Raw genomic sequence first — 13,420 nt, forward strand, 5'->3', positions numbered from 1 at the left:
TGATTCTGTGTGCTGCTTCCTTTCCCCAGATACCTCAGGTCTTCAGTCCTGTACCAGGTGAGCTGGACCTAAGAACAGCCTAGTTGACCTTCCTACTGGCATGGCATGATTCTGCAACAATCCTTTTCTTGATAAAAAAGAGCCTGTATGGAGTAGACCCCTTGTTGGTGCATCCGGAATCCTTTAGGCCAGGAAACAACCAAGCCACAGATAGTGAAAAACCAAAGGAAAAATCACATTGCCAAAATATGGGCTCCATATTGGAAGAAAAGGCCCTCAACTTCTAAGGTATCAACAATATCCACCCCCTCAATTGTGAGCTCTGCATGTTGGTATTGTGTGACTCCAGGCTGTAGTCAAAGGCAGATGTCTTCCCGCAAAAGACATACATGATTTTTCATCTTGCATCTCTGAGGGCAGGTTGCATTATAGCACACATTCAGCACACCCAGCATAAGAACACAGAAGCCTCAGATGACAGAGCCAAAGGGACTCCATCCTGAACTTATGGACCCATGAAAAATGAAGTTTAACCTGAACTCAGGCCATTCTACTTTTTGCCCTAGCTCCTGAGATTTATGTTTGCTATGAGTAGAGTATTATGATACAACCCCAGCATCCTCATGCCTGCACTTGGGAATTCAGGAAGACTGATATTAGAGAACTGATGGCTATGAGGCTACAATGCAGTACAGTCCAGGTTGACCTTTTTTCATTGATGCCGACTATAATTGTCTGGTTGTATTTAGAAAGGGAGGGTGTGCAAGTTAATAATTTGAAGATGGGACAGAAGGTTTACCACTTTATATTTGTCCTGTCAATGAGCTTGTATGTTCCAAAGAAAAGGGAGTTTTCCTTGCAAAAGATGGGATTGTAAACGGGAGATTTTGTGAAACACATGGATATGTATATAGGAACAATGCCAACTATCAAGATATGCACAGTAAGAAAATATTATCCAGGTTTTATACAATTAAAGGTATTGGAGAAAGATATTGGCCTTTGTGAAACAGGGAAAACCTGGGGAATTAGACCGTATGTCACATGAATTCACTCAGATAGTATATTTGTTATTGAGAAATATCTCTTCCATTCACCATCCCTAGAGATTTGGATGCTAACAAAAATCTCTTATGCATGTCAGGGTCCTAATCAATGCTTCCCATTGAAAGCACTTGTCTTCTAATGAAGCAGATGAGAAAGCTCTGAATTTAGAAAGAGATTTTTGCCATAGGGTATTTGCCAGGTTACAGGAGAGGCTCCAGGAAAGGCACAACAGAAACTGGTCAATTTGAGGAGAACTAGATATCAAATAGGCCTTAGCCTTTCCCAGTGACATCATCAGTAATGCCTTCCTTGGACATTCTATTGTATCTAGGAGAGAACTAGAATCTTCTGTGATGTCAACTGTGTTGTGGTTACAACAACTGCTTGTGGGATATTGCTTCAGTGCCTTTTGCATTCTCAATCAGGCATGTTTTCCTGGCTGCGCAGGCTATTTCACAGGGAGAATGGCAATCAAGGAGAGACAAGACCAAGGCAGAAGGAATCTGCCATCCCTTCTTGTAAAAACAGAAGAATGAAATCATTCTGGGGAAGGCACAGTGAGTCCTGGGCAGAGTTGGGGAAATTTCTGGAACAGGTAGGCTTGAGCTGAGTCTTCCCTGAGTAGATCTTAAGAGCTGGAGCCTTGAACTTTCTTAATGACAGACCAAGAGACTAGAATTTCTGACAATTCATTTGACAGAGGCAGGAATTGACAAGTCTGCAGTTCCTTTTGTAGTCGCTATTTAATTTCATTTAAAGTGTCAAAGAATGCCCTGGGAAGGGACTATGGAAATAACAATGTGTCCCTTATTGGTAGGGAGTTGAAGCACTTCATCTTCTAGATTATTGTAGGATACATGTGTCTCTGATGCAGAGAACAGAGGACGATTCTAACCTGGTCATGTGTTGAGGTCTCAGCCACTTTGAGTTTGAACACACATGACTAGGTATTGATGATGCTAAGCACTATGAACTTCAGGTTTTCTTGGCATAACATATGACATGAGCTGAAAATGTTCCCCAAATCTTTATATCTGAGACAGGTTATGGATTTCAGGGCAAGGGGGAATGTAATAAAGAGTGTGTGTTAGTTGTGACCAACAGTGGTGGTTGGGAAGAGGAATATAGCTTAGCAGACCAGCTCAAATATAGCCTTTCTGCTTTTTCAGTGATTAATCCTGTCTCTAGCTTTTCTCTTCCTCAACCTTCTGTTTGGGACTCAGAATGGTCTCCCCTGCCCTGGGCCATCAACTATGCAAATGCATTTTTGTTTATCTATCTTCAGTGTCTGTTGGGAAAACATCATCCCAAAATTGCAACATCACTAATCATATGAAGAATATGAATAAACTAGATGATATGAAATTTTATATCAGGAAGATAAATGCTGAGAGGTTAGAACTTTTTCGAATCTTGGACATTGACATGAATACTGATTTGAACTACAGGTAAAATTATGCCCTGTATTCTGTTGACTGTATTGTGTCCTCTCTGTAAACCCACATTTTCTCTCATAATGGAGTGTGTCATCTCTCACATTCATTATAAGAAGTCTTGACAGTTGTTTAATTGTTGGATGAGATAAGTACTGTGTGTTCTATGGTCATCCTCTTTTGTATTTGCCCTTGTGGGGCTTGGAGTCTGATTGGTTCTGTCAACAGCTGGAAGGACCTGGTCACAACTGCTGCCTTACTGTGTAAAAGTGCAATGTCTGCAGGCCATTACTGCTTTACTCTTGTTTTATTCATTGTACTCTGGAACCTACCTGGATTCATTTGGAATTTTAATTGTGTGTGTGTGTGTGAAATTAGTTGTGTGTGTTTTGTTCAGGATCTAAGTTTCTGAGACCTTTGATGGGGTCTGAGGATTTGTTTGATACACAGTTTGTAGGGCATGATAGTGTTGAGTCCTTAGAGGCCCAAGTTAATCATCAGGGTACTTTGTTCCCTGTGTTTACCTTGGTATCACATAGGAATCTCCTGGGGTAGGAGGTGTTATAAAGCCTTTTTCTTTGTAAATACTAGTTATGTCCTCTGAGAATTCATGTAGCAATAGGATGGAAGGATTATCCCTTCCTTAAAACAAAGAGGAGAAAAAAGCCTTATATCTAAGGACCAAAGCCTGTGGGACAGTCTTTAGAAACATCTCACAGAACTAGTATATTCCTTCAGGCTCACATAAGAAGCTCTTGAATGTCAGCCATCTCCATTTGGTCCCCTGGCTCTGCTGTCTTCTGCTCAAGATATTTAATCAGCACCAATAGGACCCACTTTAAAGGAGCAAGGATGTGTCATACAATTGGCTTGGGTAGTCCAGATACAGCCTTTTAGCACATGATACTTGATTGCTTAGTTCAGCGGATGATTTACTCTTTGGGCCATGCTCTACCACAGGATGAACACTGAATTCACCATCATTAAATCACAACATGAGAAGACAATGTTGGATATGGAAAAAATGACGCAGTCAATAAGTGATACCATTGAGAAGTACAAGGAATTCATAGAAGATAAGGATTCCTACAGGTGAGTCCCAGACACAGCTGAGACCCTGCACTAGGCAGGGAATGCTTGTGACCTTCTAAGACTTTGAACAAAAGTAAGAGCTCTAGTTCTATAATATCTGTTTCTTAATAGGAGCCCTCCCTTGAGGAAAGGGTCTTGGATTTGTACTTCTTGGACTCAGTTTTCCTAAGTGTGAAGATTGTCCAAGACCATCAGTTTTTATTCTTCCAAATTCAGGATCCTCTCTATGGAAACAATTTCCACCATGCTGGGAATCTCAAGCAATCCTGACCTCTAGGGTTCTGACAGCAGAATAAAAGATCTAGGATCCATGAAAAAATCAAAAGAGTTCATACCTTTTAGGTCTCCTCTCCTCCCTCAGAGGGGATTTGCACTCTTCCTACTGATGGTTTTCTGGTACCACAGACATATAAGCAACCATGAGGTACATTTCCTCCTCTGTGATGTACATGGGACACTCTTAGTGTCAGGGTTTTCAGAAGTCCTTTGATTCTTGTGACATGTGGCTGGTCCCTGGAATTGACCTGCCTCTATTTTGGACTGATGGGTATACTGCGGTTTCTAGTCTAGGGCTGTCTGGGTATCAGGGTTCTTGCAGGCATCATAGTTCTTGGAGGAGTGGCAGGCAAATGGAAGCTTGCTGGGAATCACCTTTTTTTGTTTGTTTGTTTGTGGTTCAGCTTCACGCACACCTACCTCCTGAAAGAATGCAATCAATTGAAGGAAAAAGTAAGGATGTTGCTGAATGAGAACAGAAAGCTGCTGGTAGAGCAGGCTAACCAGGAAACATCCTATGGTGAAGAAAAGAGGTTCTGTGATGAGACCAGCAAGAACATACATCCCAAATCCTAAGCAGTAGCAGGTAGGATGATGTGTATCAGAGGCAGATTGGCCTAATGGCTAACCATATACATAGACAATCCAATGTAACAGTCCACCAACTTATCCAGGTACTCACCTGTATCTCCTCCAAGTGTTTATTTAGGTTATCATCTACAGGGCTTTCTCTGGAGGTAGCCTTTTTCAAGAAACTATATGCTTAGCAAGCAAATTTTTCTGCCCTGCTACAATCTGCAGTTCACTAGGGGAGATTAGTTGATTACACATCACAACTCTACATGATATTAAGTTTGAAGGGTGCTGTGCTGGAGCCCTTCTTTAGATCAGTGGAGAGTTTTGAAGAAAGAAGTAAAGTCCTGAAGCTCATTTGCTTTATGGGGATCAGGTAGGATTCCAGGAAGGACATCGATTGCAGGGATGATAGCTTAGTGTAACTGACAAATAAGTGGATTTCACTGTTGCCTTTTGGAAGTTTTTGTCCCCCACCCCAACCCTTTCCCCTGTAGATCTTGATTCACACTGAGTGAGCCTGAGTAGCAGCTTGTCAGTCCTATTTTCTTTGAGTGCTGTTGGAGTTTTCATTCCTGGGCCTTGTGGTCTCGAGCTCACTGAATGAGCAGGGATGTAGGAAAGGCTTCTCACAATCTCAGTTGGTGTGAGAGTTTTGAGGATTCATGAAATAATTTCTCCATATATACCCTTCATTCTTACCAAGAAGAATGTTCTTTAGGGATTTCTATTTCTCTAGTGAGAATACTAGAGTTGAAATTCGCAGTTTAAACATCTGCTCTGCATAGTCTAAAATATTTGTTCCTCTAGCATGACAGATTCTTCATTGTTTTTTGCTCCCTTGTTTTTATGTGTGTGTGCTTGTGTATGTGTGTTTATGGGTGCTTATGCCAATTTGTACCTTTGTGTGTATTTTGTAAGGCCAGTTAAGGGCATCTGATTTTGTGTAGTCATTCTTAACTTATTTCTTTGGGCCTAGGTCTCTCAAAAAACCTGATACTTCCTGTTATTTGATGTCCAGTAGACTTTTCATCTCCTACCCACTACCAACAAATCATTAAACAATACTACTATTTTTAAAATAAGTATTAGATTTCTTAATTTTTCCTGCTTAGAGTTGTTGCCTGGGAGATTCTGGCTTGTCTTATTGGCTTAACCATGAGCATACATAGAAGCCTATAGTGCATGACTCTGCTGACATTGTTTTGCTAAACATATTTTTGGACAAGTGTTTGTTTCAGGATAAATTCTCACTCAGAGTTGTGCAGAGTGCTGCATTTCAGAAATGTCACAGCAGGTCATTTAACTAGATTTTCCCTTACTGATATTGAGGATGATTTAATATCACATAATATGTAATGTGTTGAAAACTTCCTGAGTAATGATCAAAAGTCACAGTCTTCGTCGGATGCTAAAAAGGACTCAGTGTAGGTTTAGTGAGGGGACTGTGATGAGTCAAAATGTGGCTTACTGGAGGCTATAGGTAGAAATCTCTTTCTTGGCAATTTAGTGCTCTGTTGTCAAGGGTATCTGTGTAGAACTTGTAATGTCCTTATAGGACCAGCAAGTATTTGCATAGAAAAAGTTCCTGAAGAGGAGATAAGTACAGGTCAGGGCTGCAAAGCCCCCTTGAGTATAAAAGCCTTGTACACATCGTAGGTCCTACTACATGCTCATACAACAAAAATATGCTAGATAATAGCAAGAATTTCATTGATGTATGTGTTTTTGTGTCAGTCTTTGTGTGTTATGTGGTGTGTGTGTGTGTGTGTGTGTGTGTGTGTGTGTGTGTGTGTACCAGCTGTGACTAGGTGTGTTTATTCTAATTTGTGTGTTTGTGTAATGCAAAATGCCCTTGTAAGTGTTTGTGGTATAGATGCTTAAATATACAACTTTGTTTGTGTGTGTATATGTTTTTCTGTGTCTGTTTGTGTAGACATGCAACTGTGTCAGTCTCTACCGACCAAGCATGATGAGTAAAGCCCCTGAGATTTCAGATTGCACCCATGAAAAATCAAATACAGCAGTCCATTTAGTATGCAACTCTACCTAGCTCCCAAGGGGGAGAAAAAAGGACACCAAAGCTCATATAAAGTCAGACTTTCTACTGGTAGGGGCCATATTACTGAACCACATTGAAATCTTTTGGAGAAAATCATCGGAATATGGTACATAGAGTTGAGGAGGAGGTTAGTATATAAAATCCTGTTATGTCCCTTTTCTGCTCTGGAAGAATTATGAAGGCCCACTGTAATGTCAGGTGGCTCACTGTGTCTTCTCAGCATTCCAGATTCTTTCCACATTGCTGGCTACCATTGCCTTTCCAGCTTCCTCTACTCAGTAAAACTTTGCCTTATAATTTGGTTTGGATTCTAATCATTGAGAGATTGTGTTGCTTTTAGCTGTACCTGCATCCAGCAGAATTCCCATAGCTGTGCTGCAAAACAGGACGTTTCAGGAGCCCCTTGAGGGTCATAATAATCTAAAGAACTCACACTATGTTATCTGTGTAGCATTCTGCAATTGCCGTTATTCAAAATCATTTTATCAGAGTTAGAATGAGCCTAAATGGGGGTTGGGAGAATTGAGGAACTTCAGACAGGTCTGGTAGTATAAAATCAGGTAGGTGTTTGAGAAGCAAGGTTCAGAAAGTAGAAAAGAATTTCCCCTTGACCCAGAGATTCCAAAACAAGGAGTAGATATACACAGAGTCTCTAGGGCACATGAGGTCTGTAATGGTCCTCAGAGTAGTCCAGAAGAAGATGATATCCTGATGTCCATCAGCTAAAGAGTGAAAATGTACTATGTGATGCAGCCCTTTCATGAACTATTGCTCAGTGTGAGATAATCCATGCAAGTATTTGACCTTCAACTAGTTAGCCTCATCTTACTCCAAATATCCCTGACACAGTTATATTATTTGAAGAACATTGTTCCATTGGATCCTATTTATAATGACTTCCTATTTTTCTGGGATCATACCTTTGGATACCAAATAGGTTAGGCAATGATAAAGGGAACCTCTAATGGAAGGAACTGTTTACTTTGGGACAAGACTGAAACAGTGAAGGAGAGGCTAGTCCACCACCAACACGTGATCCTTTGCTGGCAGAGAAGCCTACTCTACACATCCTTTGGAACTTGCTAAGACAGATTGAATAATGTACCAAGAACCCCGGTTCATGAGGGGAAAGCATATCACTGACTGAGCTGTCTATATGCTTTGCCCACTATGTACCTATCCCATTTAAGATTTGTTTTTTATGTCTACAAAATATCCTGGGAGATTTTTATAATAGCATTAACTGGGGAATCTAAACAGTTTGCTGAAGTATAAGGTGCTAGTGTTATGTGAATACAAATAATTTGTATATTTGACAGAGTGCTCTACAACAGGCTTAGATATACAGGTGTGTTGTTATATTCCTTCATGGCCATCACTTTTAAAATTCAGTTCCTAGCCATGGGAATATTTTCAGTTAGCACATTCTTTCTGATTTTAGTACCCATGCAGTGCCTGTGGATTTCATGTGATATGTTTTCTCTGGTTATTTCCAGATATAGGAATTGATTTGTGGAACCCTGTCCGGATCCTGCACTAGAGAAATAATCATAGCCTTCACTTGAATTCTAGGCAGGTTCTCCACAAGGCATCCACATGGTTTTCTAGGTTGTTCACATCTCTCTTGAACTCAGATTCAGACATTGTTACAATGTTATTATTTAATATATTATACCTGGACTATTGGCATAATATAGTGTTTTTCTTTTACACTCCAGTACGGTGTGTAGTTCACAGCTCAGTTTCTAGCCATTTTTAAAAGCTGAGAAATAATTACAAGCCCAAGTGCTCTATGACACTTGGGGATGCAGGTAACGACCTCAGCATGTGATAGGTCATAATAATAGATTATCCAGCTGAATAGATCTAGTGTGGGACGTAGAGCTGAATTGAAAAACACTAACCGGACCGTTGTTCCTTCCTGCCCCAGGTGTGAAATACTCCAGCAGAAACTGGAACATGGAACAGACCAGCACAAGGTCTCCTTTGAAAATAAATTCTATAGGAGGATCTCTGCGTGTGCAAAGCAAATATTTCATCTCATCCCCAGTAATCATGGCTATCATCTGCTGCATTTTCTTCCTTTACTTTTGTTTCCTTGCAATGAATAGCCCTTAATTTCATCTGGGCTCTGGCTCAGCAAGAGTGAGCATGTAGAGGGATTCAGACATGTACTGAGACACACCAAGAGCCGCTGGGAAAACAGGAAGATTCTGAGAGTGTAAATTTTTCTTGTCCTGATAGGTCATCAAGGAAAATTAGAAAATCATTCTACAAAATCACAAAGACTTTGAGCTAAATTCTGTAACATGTTTTCTGCTTAGTCTTGGGTGTCCATATTCTTCAAAACCATACTCCAAAAAAGGAGACCTACTTACATTCCTCTTGTAAAGATTGTTACCAGAAGTAACTTATTTTCTACTGTGTTGCCAAGGACAGCCATGGGCTGTAAGTCTGTGCTGCTAAATGACAGCCAAAGAAGGCTCTTTAGCACAATTCTTGTTTTTAGATTTTGGTTTGAGCTTTGATTACTTTTGTTCTTTGGTTTTCTTTAGTTTCATTAGAAGTTTTTTTCTTTGTTTGTTTCTTTGGTGTTGTTTGGTTTTGTAATTGATTTAATATTTTGATAAGACTATACACTGTACATATTGACTGCCCACTTTTAGTTACTATTGAGTAAATTGGATGTATTCTTGTGAATAAAACGGTGATCTCTAACTCTTCACTCTTAAGAAACTTCTTTATTCAGGTGTGGTATCACCCTATTGAAATCCCACACCTATCAGACAAAGATGGATCTCTGTAAGGGGCTTGGGTTCCATAATGACTTCCCAGCCAGACTGAGCTACAAAAGTAATAGATTGTACATTCAGTGTGGATAGTGTGTCCAACTCTGTGGATTCCAACTTCACGATGGAAAAATTATCCATGCTGTATACTTGCATGTCAAATATTTAGCTGCTGCTAAAATACTGTGAATGACAGTGTTGAACAAATTAATGGGAAATATATCAGTATTTCTGAAATGTCTTTCAGGAAATAAAAACATATTCTAAAAGAATTTAAAAGCTCTAGAAAACACAGACATGTATGTTTCTGCTTTCCTTCAAATGTTCTATCAGTGGTAAATACTACTACATATATTCAATTTTAGGACCTTTTGAGATAGGGATGTATTATCTTTGTTATTTTGTTGTTTTTCTTTATTATGAGAGTGAATTTTGTGCTTGACAATACATTTGGTTCCATTTTGGGTTTTTAACACAAGCACAGTGTGTAGTTCACTATTCAGTATTCAGATGTTTTTAAAAGCAGAGACAAAATCCAGGCCCATATGCTCTATGAGTTTTCTCCCTCGTTTCCCCCCCCCACCCAGTGGTGATTCTGTTTTTTATTTGGATTTATTTTATATTTATGCATGATTTGCCTTCTGTAGGTCTGTGCAACACTTGCATGCCATTTCCCAAAGGCCAGAAGAAGTTATTGGGTTTCAGCTGGAACTAAAATGACAGAGGACTATTAGATGCCATGTGGGTGTTTGAGAAAAATATTCTCAAATGAAGAGCTATTTCTCCATCCCCTAATATGGACTTTTGTCCTTCTTTGTGTGCTATATTAGTGGAATGAATCATACCTATAGAAAGTGTTTCTTGAGGTATTTTTACTTTGTTGTAAAAAAGTAGAAGCACCCATTTCCTTTCAGAGCCAAAGCAGTTAAGAATGTGATTTGAAGTTTCTCTTTGGATCGGAGAAGCAGGTTTTGGGAGCAGCAACACCAGGTAACAGGAACAAATCATAGTGCAGAGCTCATCACTGACACTACCACAGGAAAGTGGACAATGCAGAGAATACTGGCATAAGACAATGGAGCTGGTGCTAAGTTAAAATCCTACAATTGAAGTGGCTCTGAAAATGAGATAGAGCCTTCCCAGATGGTGGCTGAATGGACTCTTCCATTTCTTTACAATGGGAAACATGGTATCCATTTGAGTAGCTGGTGTCTACTGGAGATCCAACACCTGCTTTGCAGGGTAGGGCTCTGCTGGGAAAGCCTCTACCAAAGCACTGAATGGGTCAGAGGTGCTTAACCCTTAACTCAGTACTTCTGCTAGCTTTCTGATTCTTTACATTGCACACAATAACCCTTGTAAGAGTCCCATCGTTTTGACTTAGTTTGACTGGCATACGGCATGACATATTCTATACTTTACTATTCAGGACTACTCTCAATTGTTGTGTGAAACTAATTTTAGAACATCACTAACTTTTACATTTCTCGGTTCCCGATGTTATCTCTCTTTCATTTTCTAATAATTTCTTCAAACTTTCTTTGAAAGTTATGCATTAATCTGGATCTACCATTACACAATTATCATTACATTGTTTCCAAGATGAGAACACACAGCATACACTTGTAACATTTTAAACTGTGCTGTACTGAGCCCTTATATCTCAATTTTTCGTAGTTTAAGAATCATTATATCAAGAAACATCGAGGTTCACAGACTACACCTGAGCAGAAGAAGAAAGAAATAGGAAATTAAGATATAATAGAATAATTATACATATCAAGGCCAGCTGAAAAGCTGTCATGCACAATGAATTCTATGCAGTGATTGTTCAGGGCTAAGATTAAGACAAAGGAGAATTACGTTTTAGTATGCAGAGCTTCCACAGGATATTGAGATGTTTCTATCACAGCCTACATCAGGAAATCCCTAATTTCAAATGGCAGGAACCCAGGAGGAATGTGTCTCCTGCTTCTCAAGACCACAGACACCATCCATTTTTACAAGGAGCTGCTGCAGGCTGCTGAGAGGTTTCCATTGTGACCTGTAGTGGGCAGTCCCTCTAATTTCATGCTCTCTCCATCACCCTTTAAATGTAAAAATACAGATAACCACTGCCAAACATTAGGCTGTGGTCAGAGAGTCTTGTGGAAGTGTTGGTGGAAGGGTTGTAGTAGCCAGAAGGGTTAGGAAGCCACAAGAGGAGCCACAGTCAACTAATCTGGGTTCTTGGGGTTCACAGAGACAGAACAATGAGCCAACACCATGTAGGGGCTTGAACAATAAATGAAACAGATGTACATCTTGGTCTTCATGTGGGTGACTAACAATTGGAGTGGGTGCTGCCTCGGATTTAGACTCTGTTACTGAAAGAACCTAGTGGGGAAACCCCCACTCAATTTCCGTTAGGTGCGCACCCAAGAATCACGAACAGACGACTATCATGATGTAAATGCATGAGGTAGTTTAATGATGGAGCTCCGGGCAGACACGTATGTCCCGCAGGAGACAGAGGTTTCGACCACATGGTGGAGCCATAATGGCGGAGCTCCGGTTCGAAACATATCTCACACAGGACACAGTGTTTTCCACCCCGAGGCTTGGAAGCTAGGGACTTTTATAGAAAAGGGGTGGGGCTGGGGGAGGAATTGGCGTGGTTTTACATGATTGGTCCATTTAAACATCAACAGACTGTCTGAAGGGCGGGAGATAGGGAGGCACTAGGCCAGTCAGGACATGTAATGACTGGCATGACCTGGCCTGTTCTGCTATGTTCTCAGCCTCAGGTTTCAAAGATTCACAAACAACTCTTGGGCTATTTGACATAAATTACATGAACCACAGGTCTCAAGTTTTATTTCCTTTCATTACCTGCCTTTAGATCTCTTTTCCCTAGCTGGGCTGCCCTGTCTGGGCTCAGTGAGAGAGAATGCACTTATTCCTGATGCAACTTGATATGCCACCTGGGCCATTTTAAAGTGATCTTCTGGTACACATAACAGGAAAGTAGGACCATATCCCTGTCATATGAGTGTCCAGACAACAAGGTGGTACATGATTAATCCATGTGGGCTGAAAAGAGAAGGAGAATGTTCTACAGAGGAATGAACTACAGCTATGGCTGTTTCTTCTTGACCTTGAGCCAACTCCACTGTGTATATTCAGAAGAGGAAGCAATTGTCTCAGCAGCAATTTCACAAGACAGTGACTTTCATTACTCTCCTTATGCTGCCTAGAGCACAGATCCAAAGACCTTCTAGTGCTGGGAATACCTTCTACCTGGAAAACTGTCAGACACTCTGCACTAGGCCTCTGCCTGCACCTCACAGTCCACTGTCAACTCCCAGGTCAATTTAATTGTTTCAAAGCCTACTGTGTCAGCCTGGGCATATGCCTCCCTCTTAGGGCCCTTCGTACTTTGCAACTGGTGTCTGCTTAAACCTAGGAGTGCTAGCACTGTAAATCATTTCACTCTGTGTCACTGATAACTGCTATTTTGTCAGAGGAAGATATTAGCATATGGCAGTACAGGTGACCTGAAGCAGCTGTACGTCATCCAGGCCAGCATCCTCACTAAAGCAGACTCTGACAGTTAATAAGGTTTCAACAGGCCACAGGGATTAGTGCAAATTTCTTCACAGTTTTTGTATCTCTTTGATGTAATCAGAGGTAGACAGTAAAAGAAAACTATAGCAACAAAGAAACAGCAATGAAATAACAGCATCTACTACAGTTGGCCATGTATGTATTGAAAACCATTTAGAGCAGTTTGGAACACATGATGTTCACACCTCAGTCACAAGTTCCCTATATCCATAATCCCTAAGCTGTGTTTTAGGTGATGATCCGATGCTGGCCTCCTTGGTTTCTCTAGCTTCTGGGCAACAAAAGTGAAAATAAAAAATTACTGAACCTCCCAAATGGTGCACAGAGTCATATATTTACATGTGTGTATCTAATGGAGAGTTCTCAGTGTAAGTGAGCAGTGGGAAACTTGAGCTGTTAAGACCTGGCACCCCCACCTACATGAAAGTCAGAGGACAACTGATGGAGTTTTTTCTTGCCTATGATGTGGGTCAAAGGGAAGGAACTCAGGTCTCTATGCTTGGTCAAATTACCTTTTCCACTGAGCCATCTCATCAGCTAGT

At 40.6% G+C, this 13,420-nt stretch overlaps 1 protein-coding gene and 1 long non-coding RNA gene across 2 annotated transcripts in view; both read left to right on the forward strand.

Moving 5' to 3' along the window:
- Positions 1–663, forward strand: part of LOC115488376 — a 37,089-nt gene extending 36,426 nt beyond the window's left edge. Inside the window, exon 3 of the long non-coding RNA XR_003951231.1 lies at positions 30–663. This is a non-coding gene — a long non-coding RNA (uncharacterized LOC115488376). The remainder of the gene's footprint in view (positions 1–29) is intronic.
- A 785-nt stretch (positions 664–1,448) lies between these two features.
- 1700049E17Rik1 (RIKEN cDNA 1700049E17 gene, gene 1) lies at positions 1,449–9,537 on the forward strand. Its single transcript, NM_001358038.1, has 5 exons — positions 1,449–1,604; positions 2,333–2,495; positions 3,441–3,572; positions 4,253–4,434; positions 8,414–9,537. Exons 1-4 carry the CDS (start codon positions 1,475–1,477, stop codon positions 4,422–4,424), a joined length of 597 nt encoding a protein of 198 aa, NP_001344967.1. The 5' UTR covers positions 1,449–1,474; the 3' UTR covers positions 4,425–4,434; positions 8,414–9,537.
- Positions 9,538–13,420: the final 3,883 nt, after the last annotated feature.

The sequence above is a fragment of the Mus musculus genome, chromosome 14, assembly GCF_000001635.26.
Source record: "Mus musculus strain C57BL/6J chromosome 14, GRCm38.p6 C57BL/6J".
Lineage (NCBI taxonomy): Eukaryota > Metazoa > Chordata > Mammalia > Rodentia > Muridae > Mus > Mus musculus.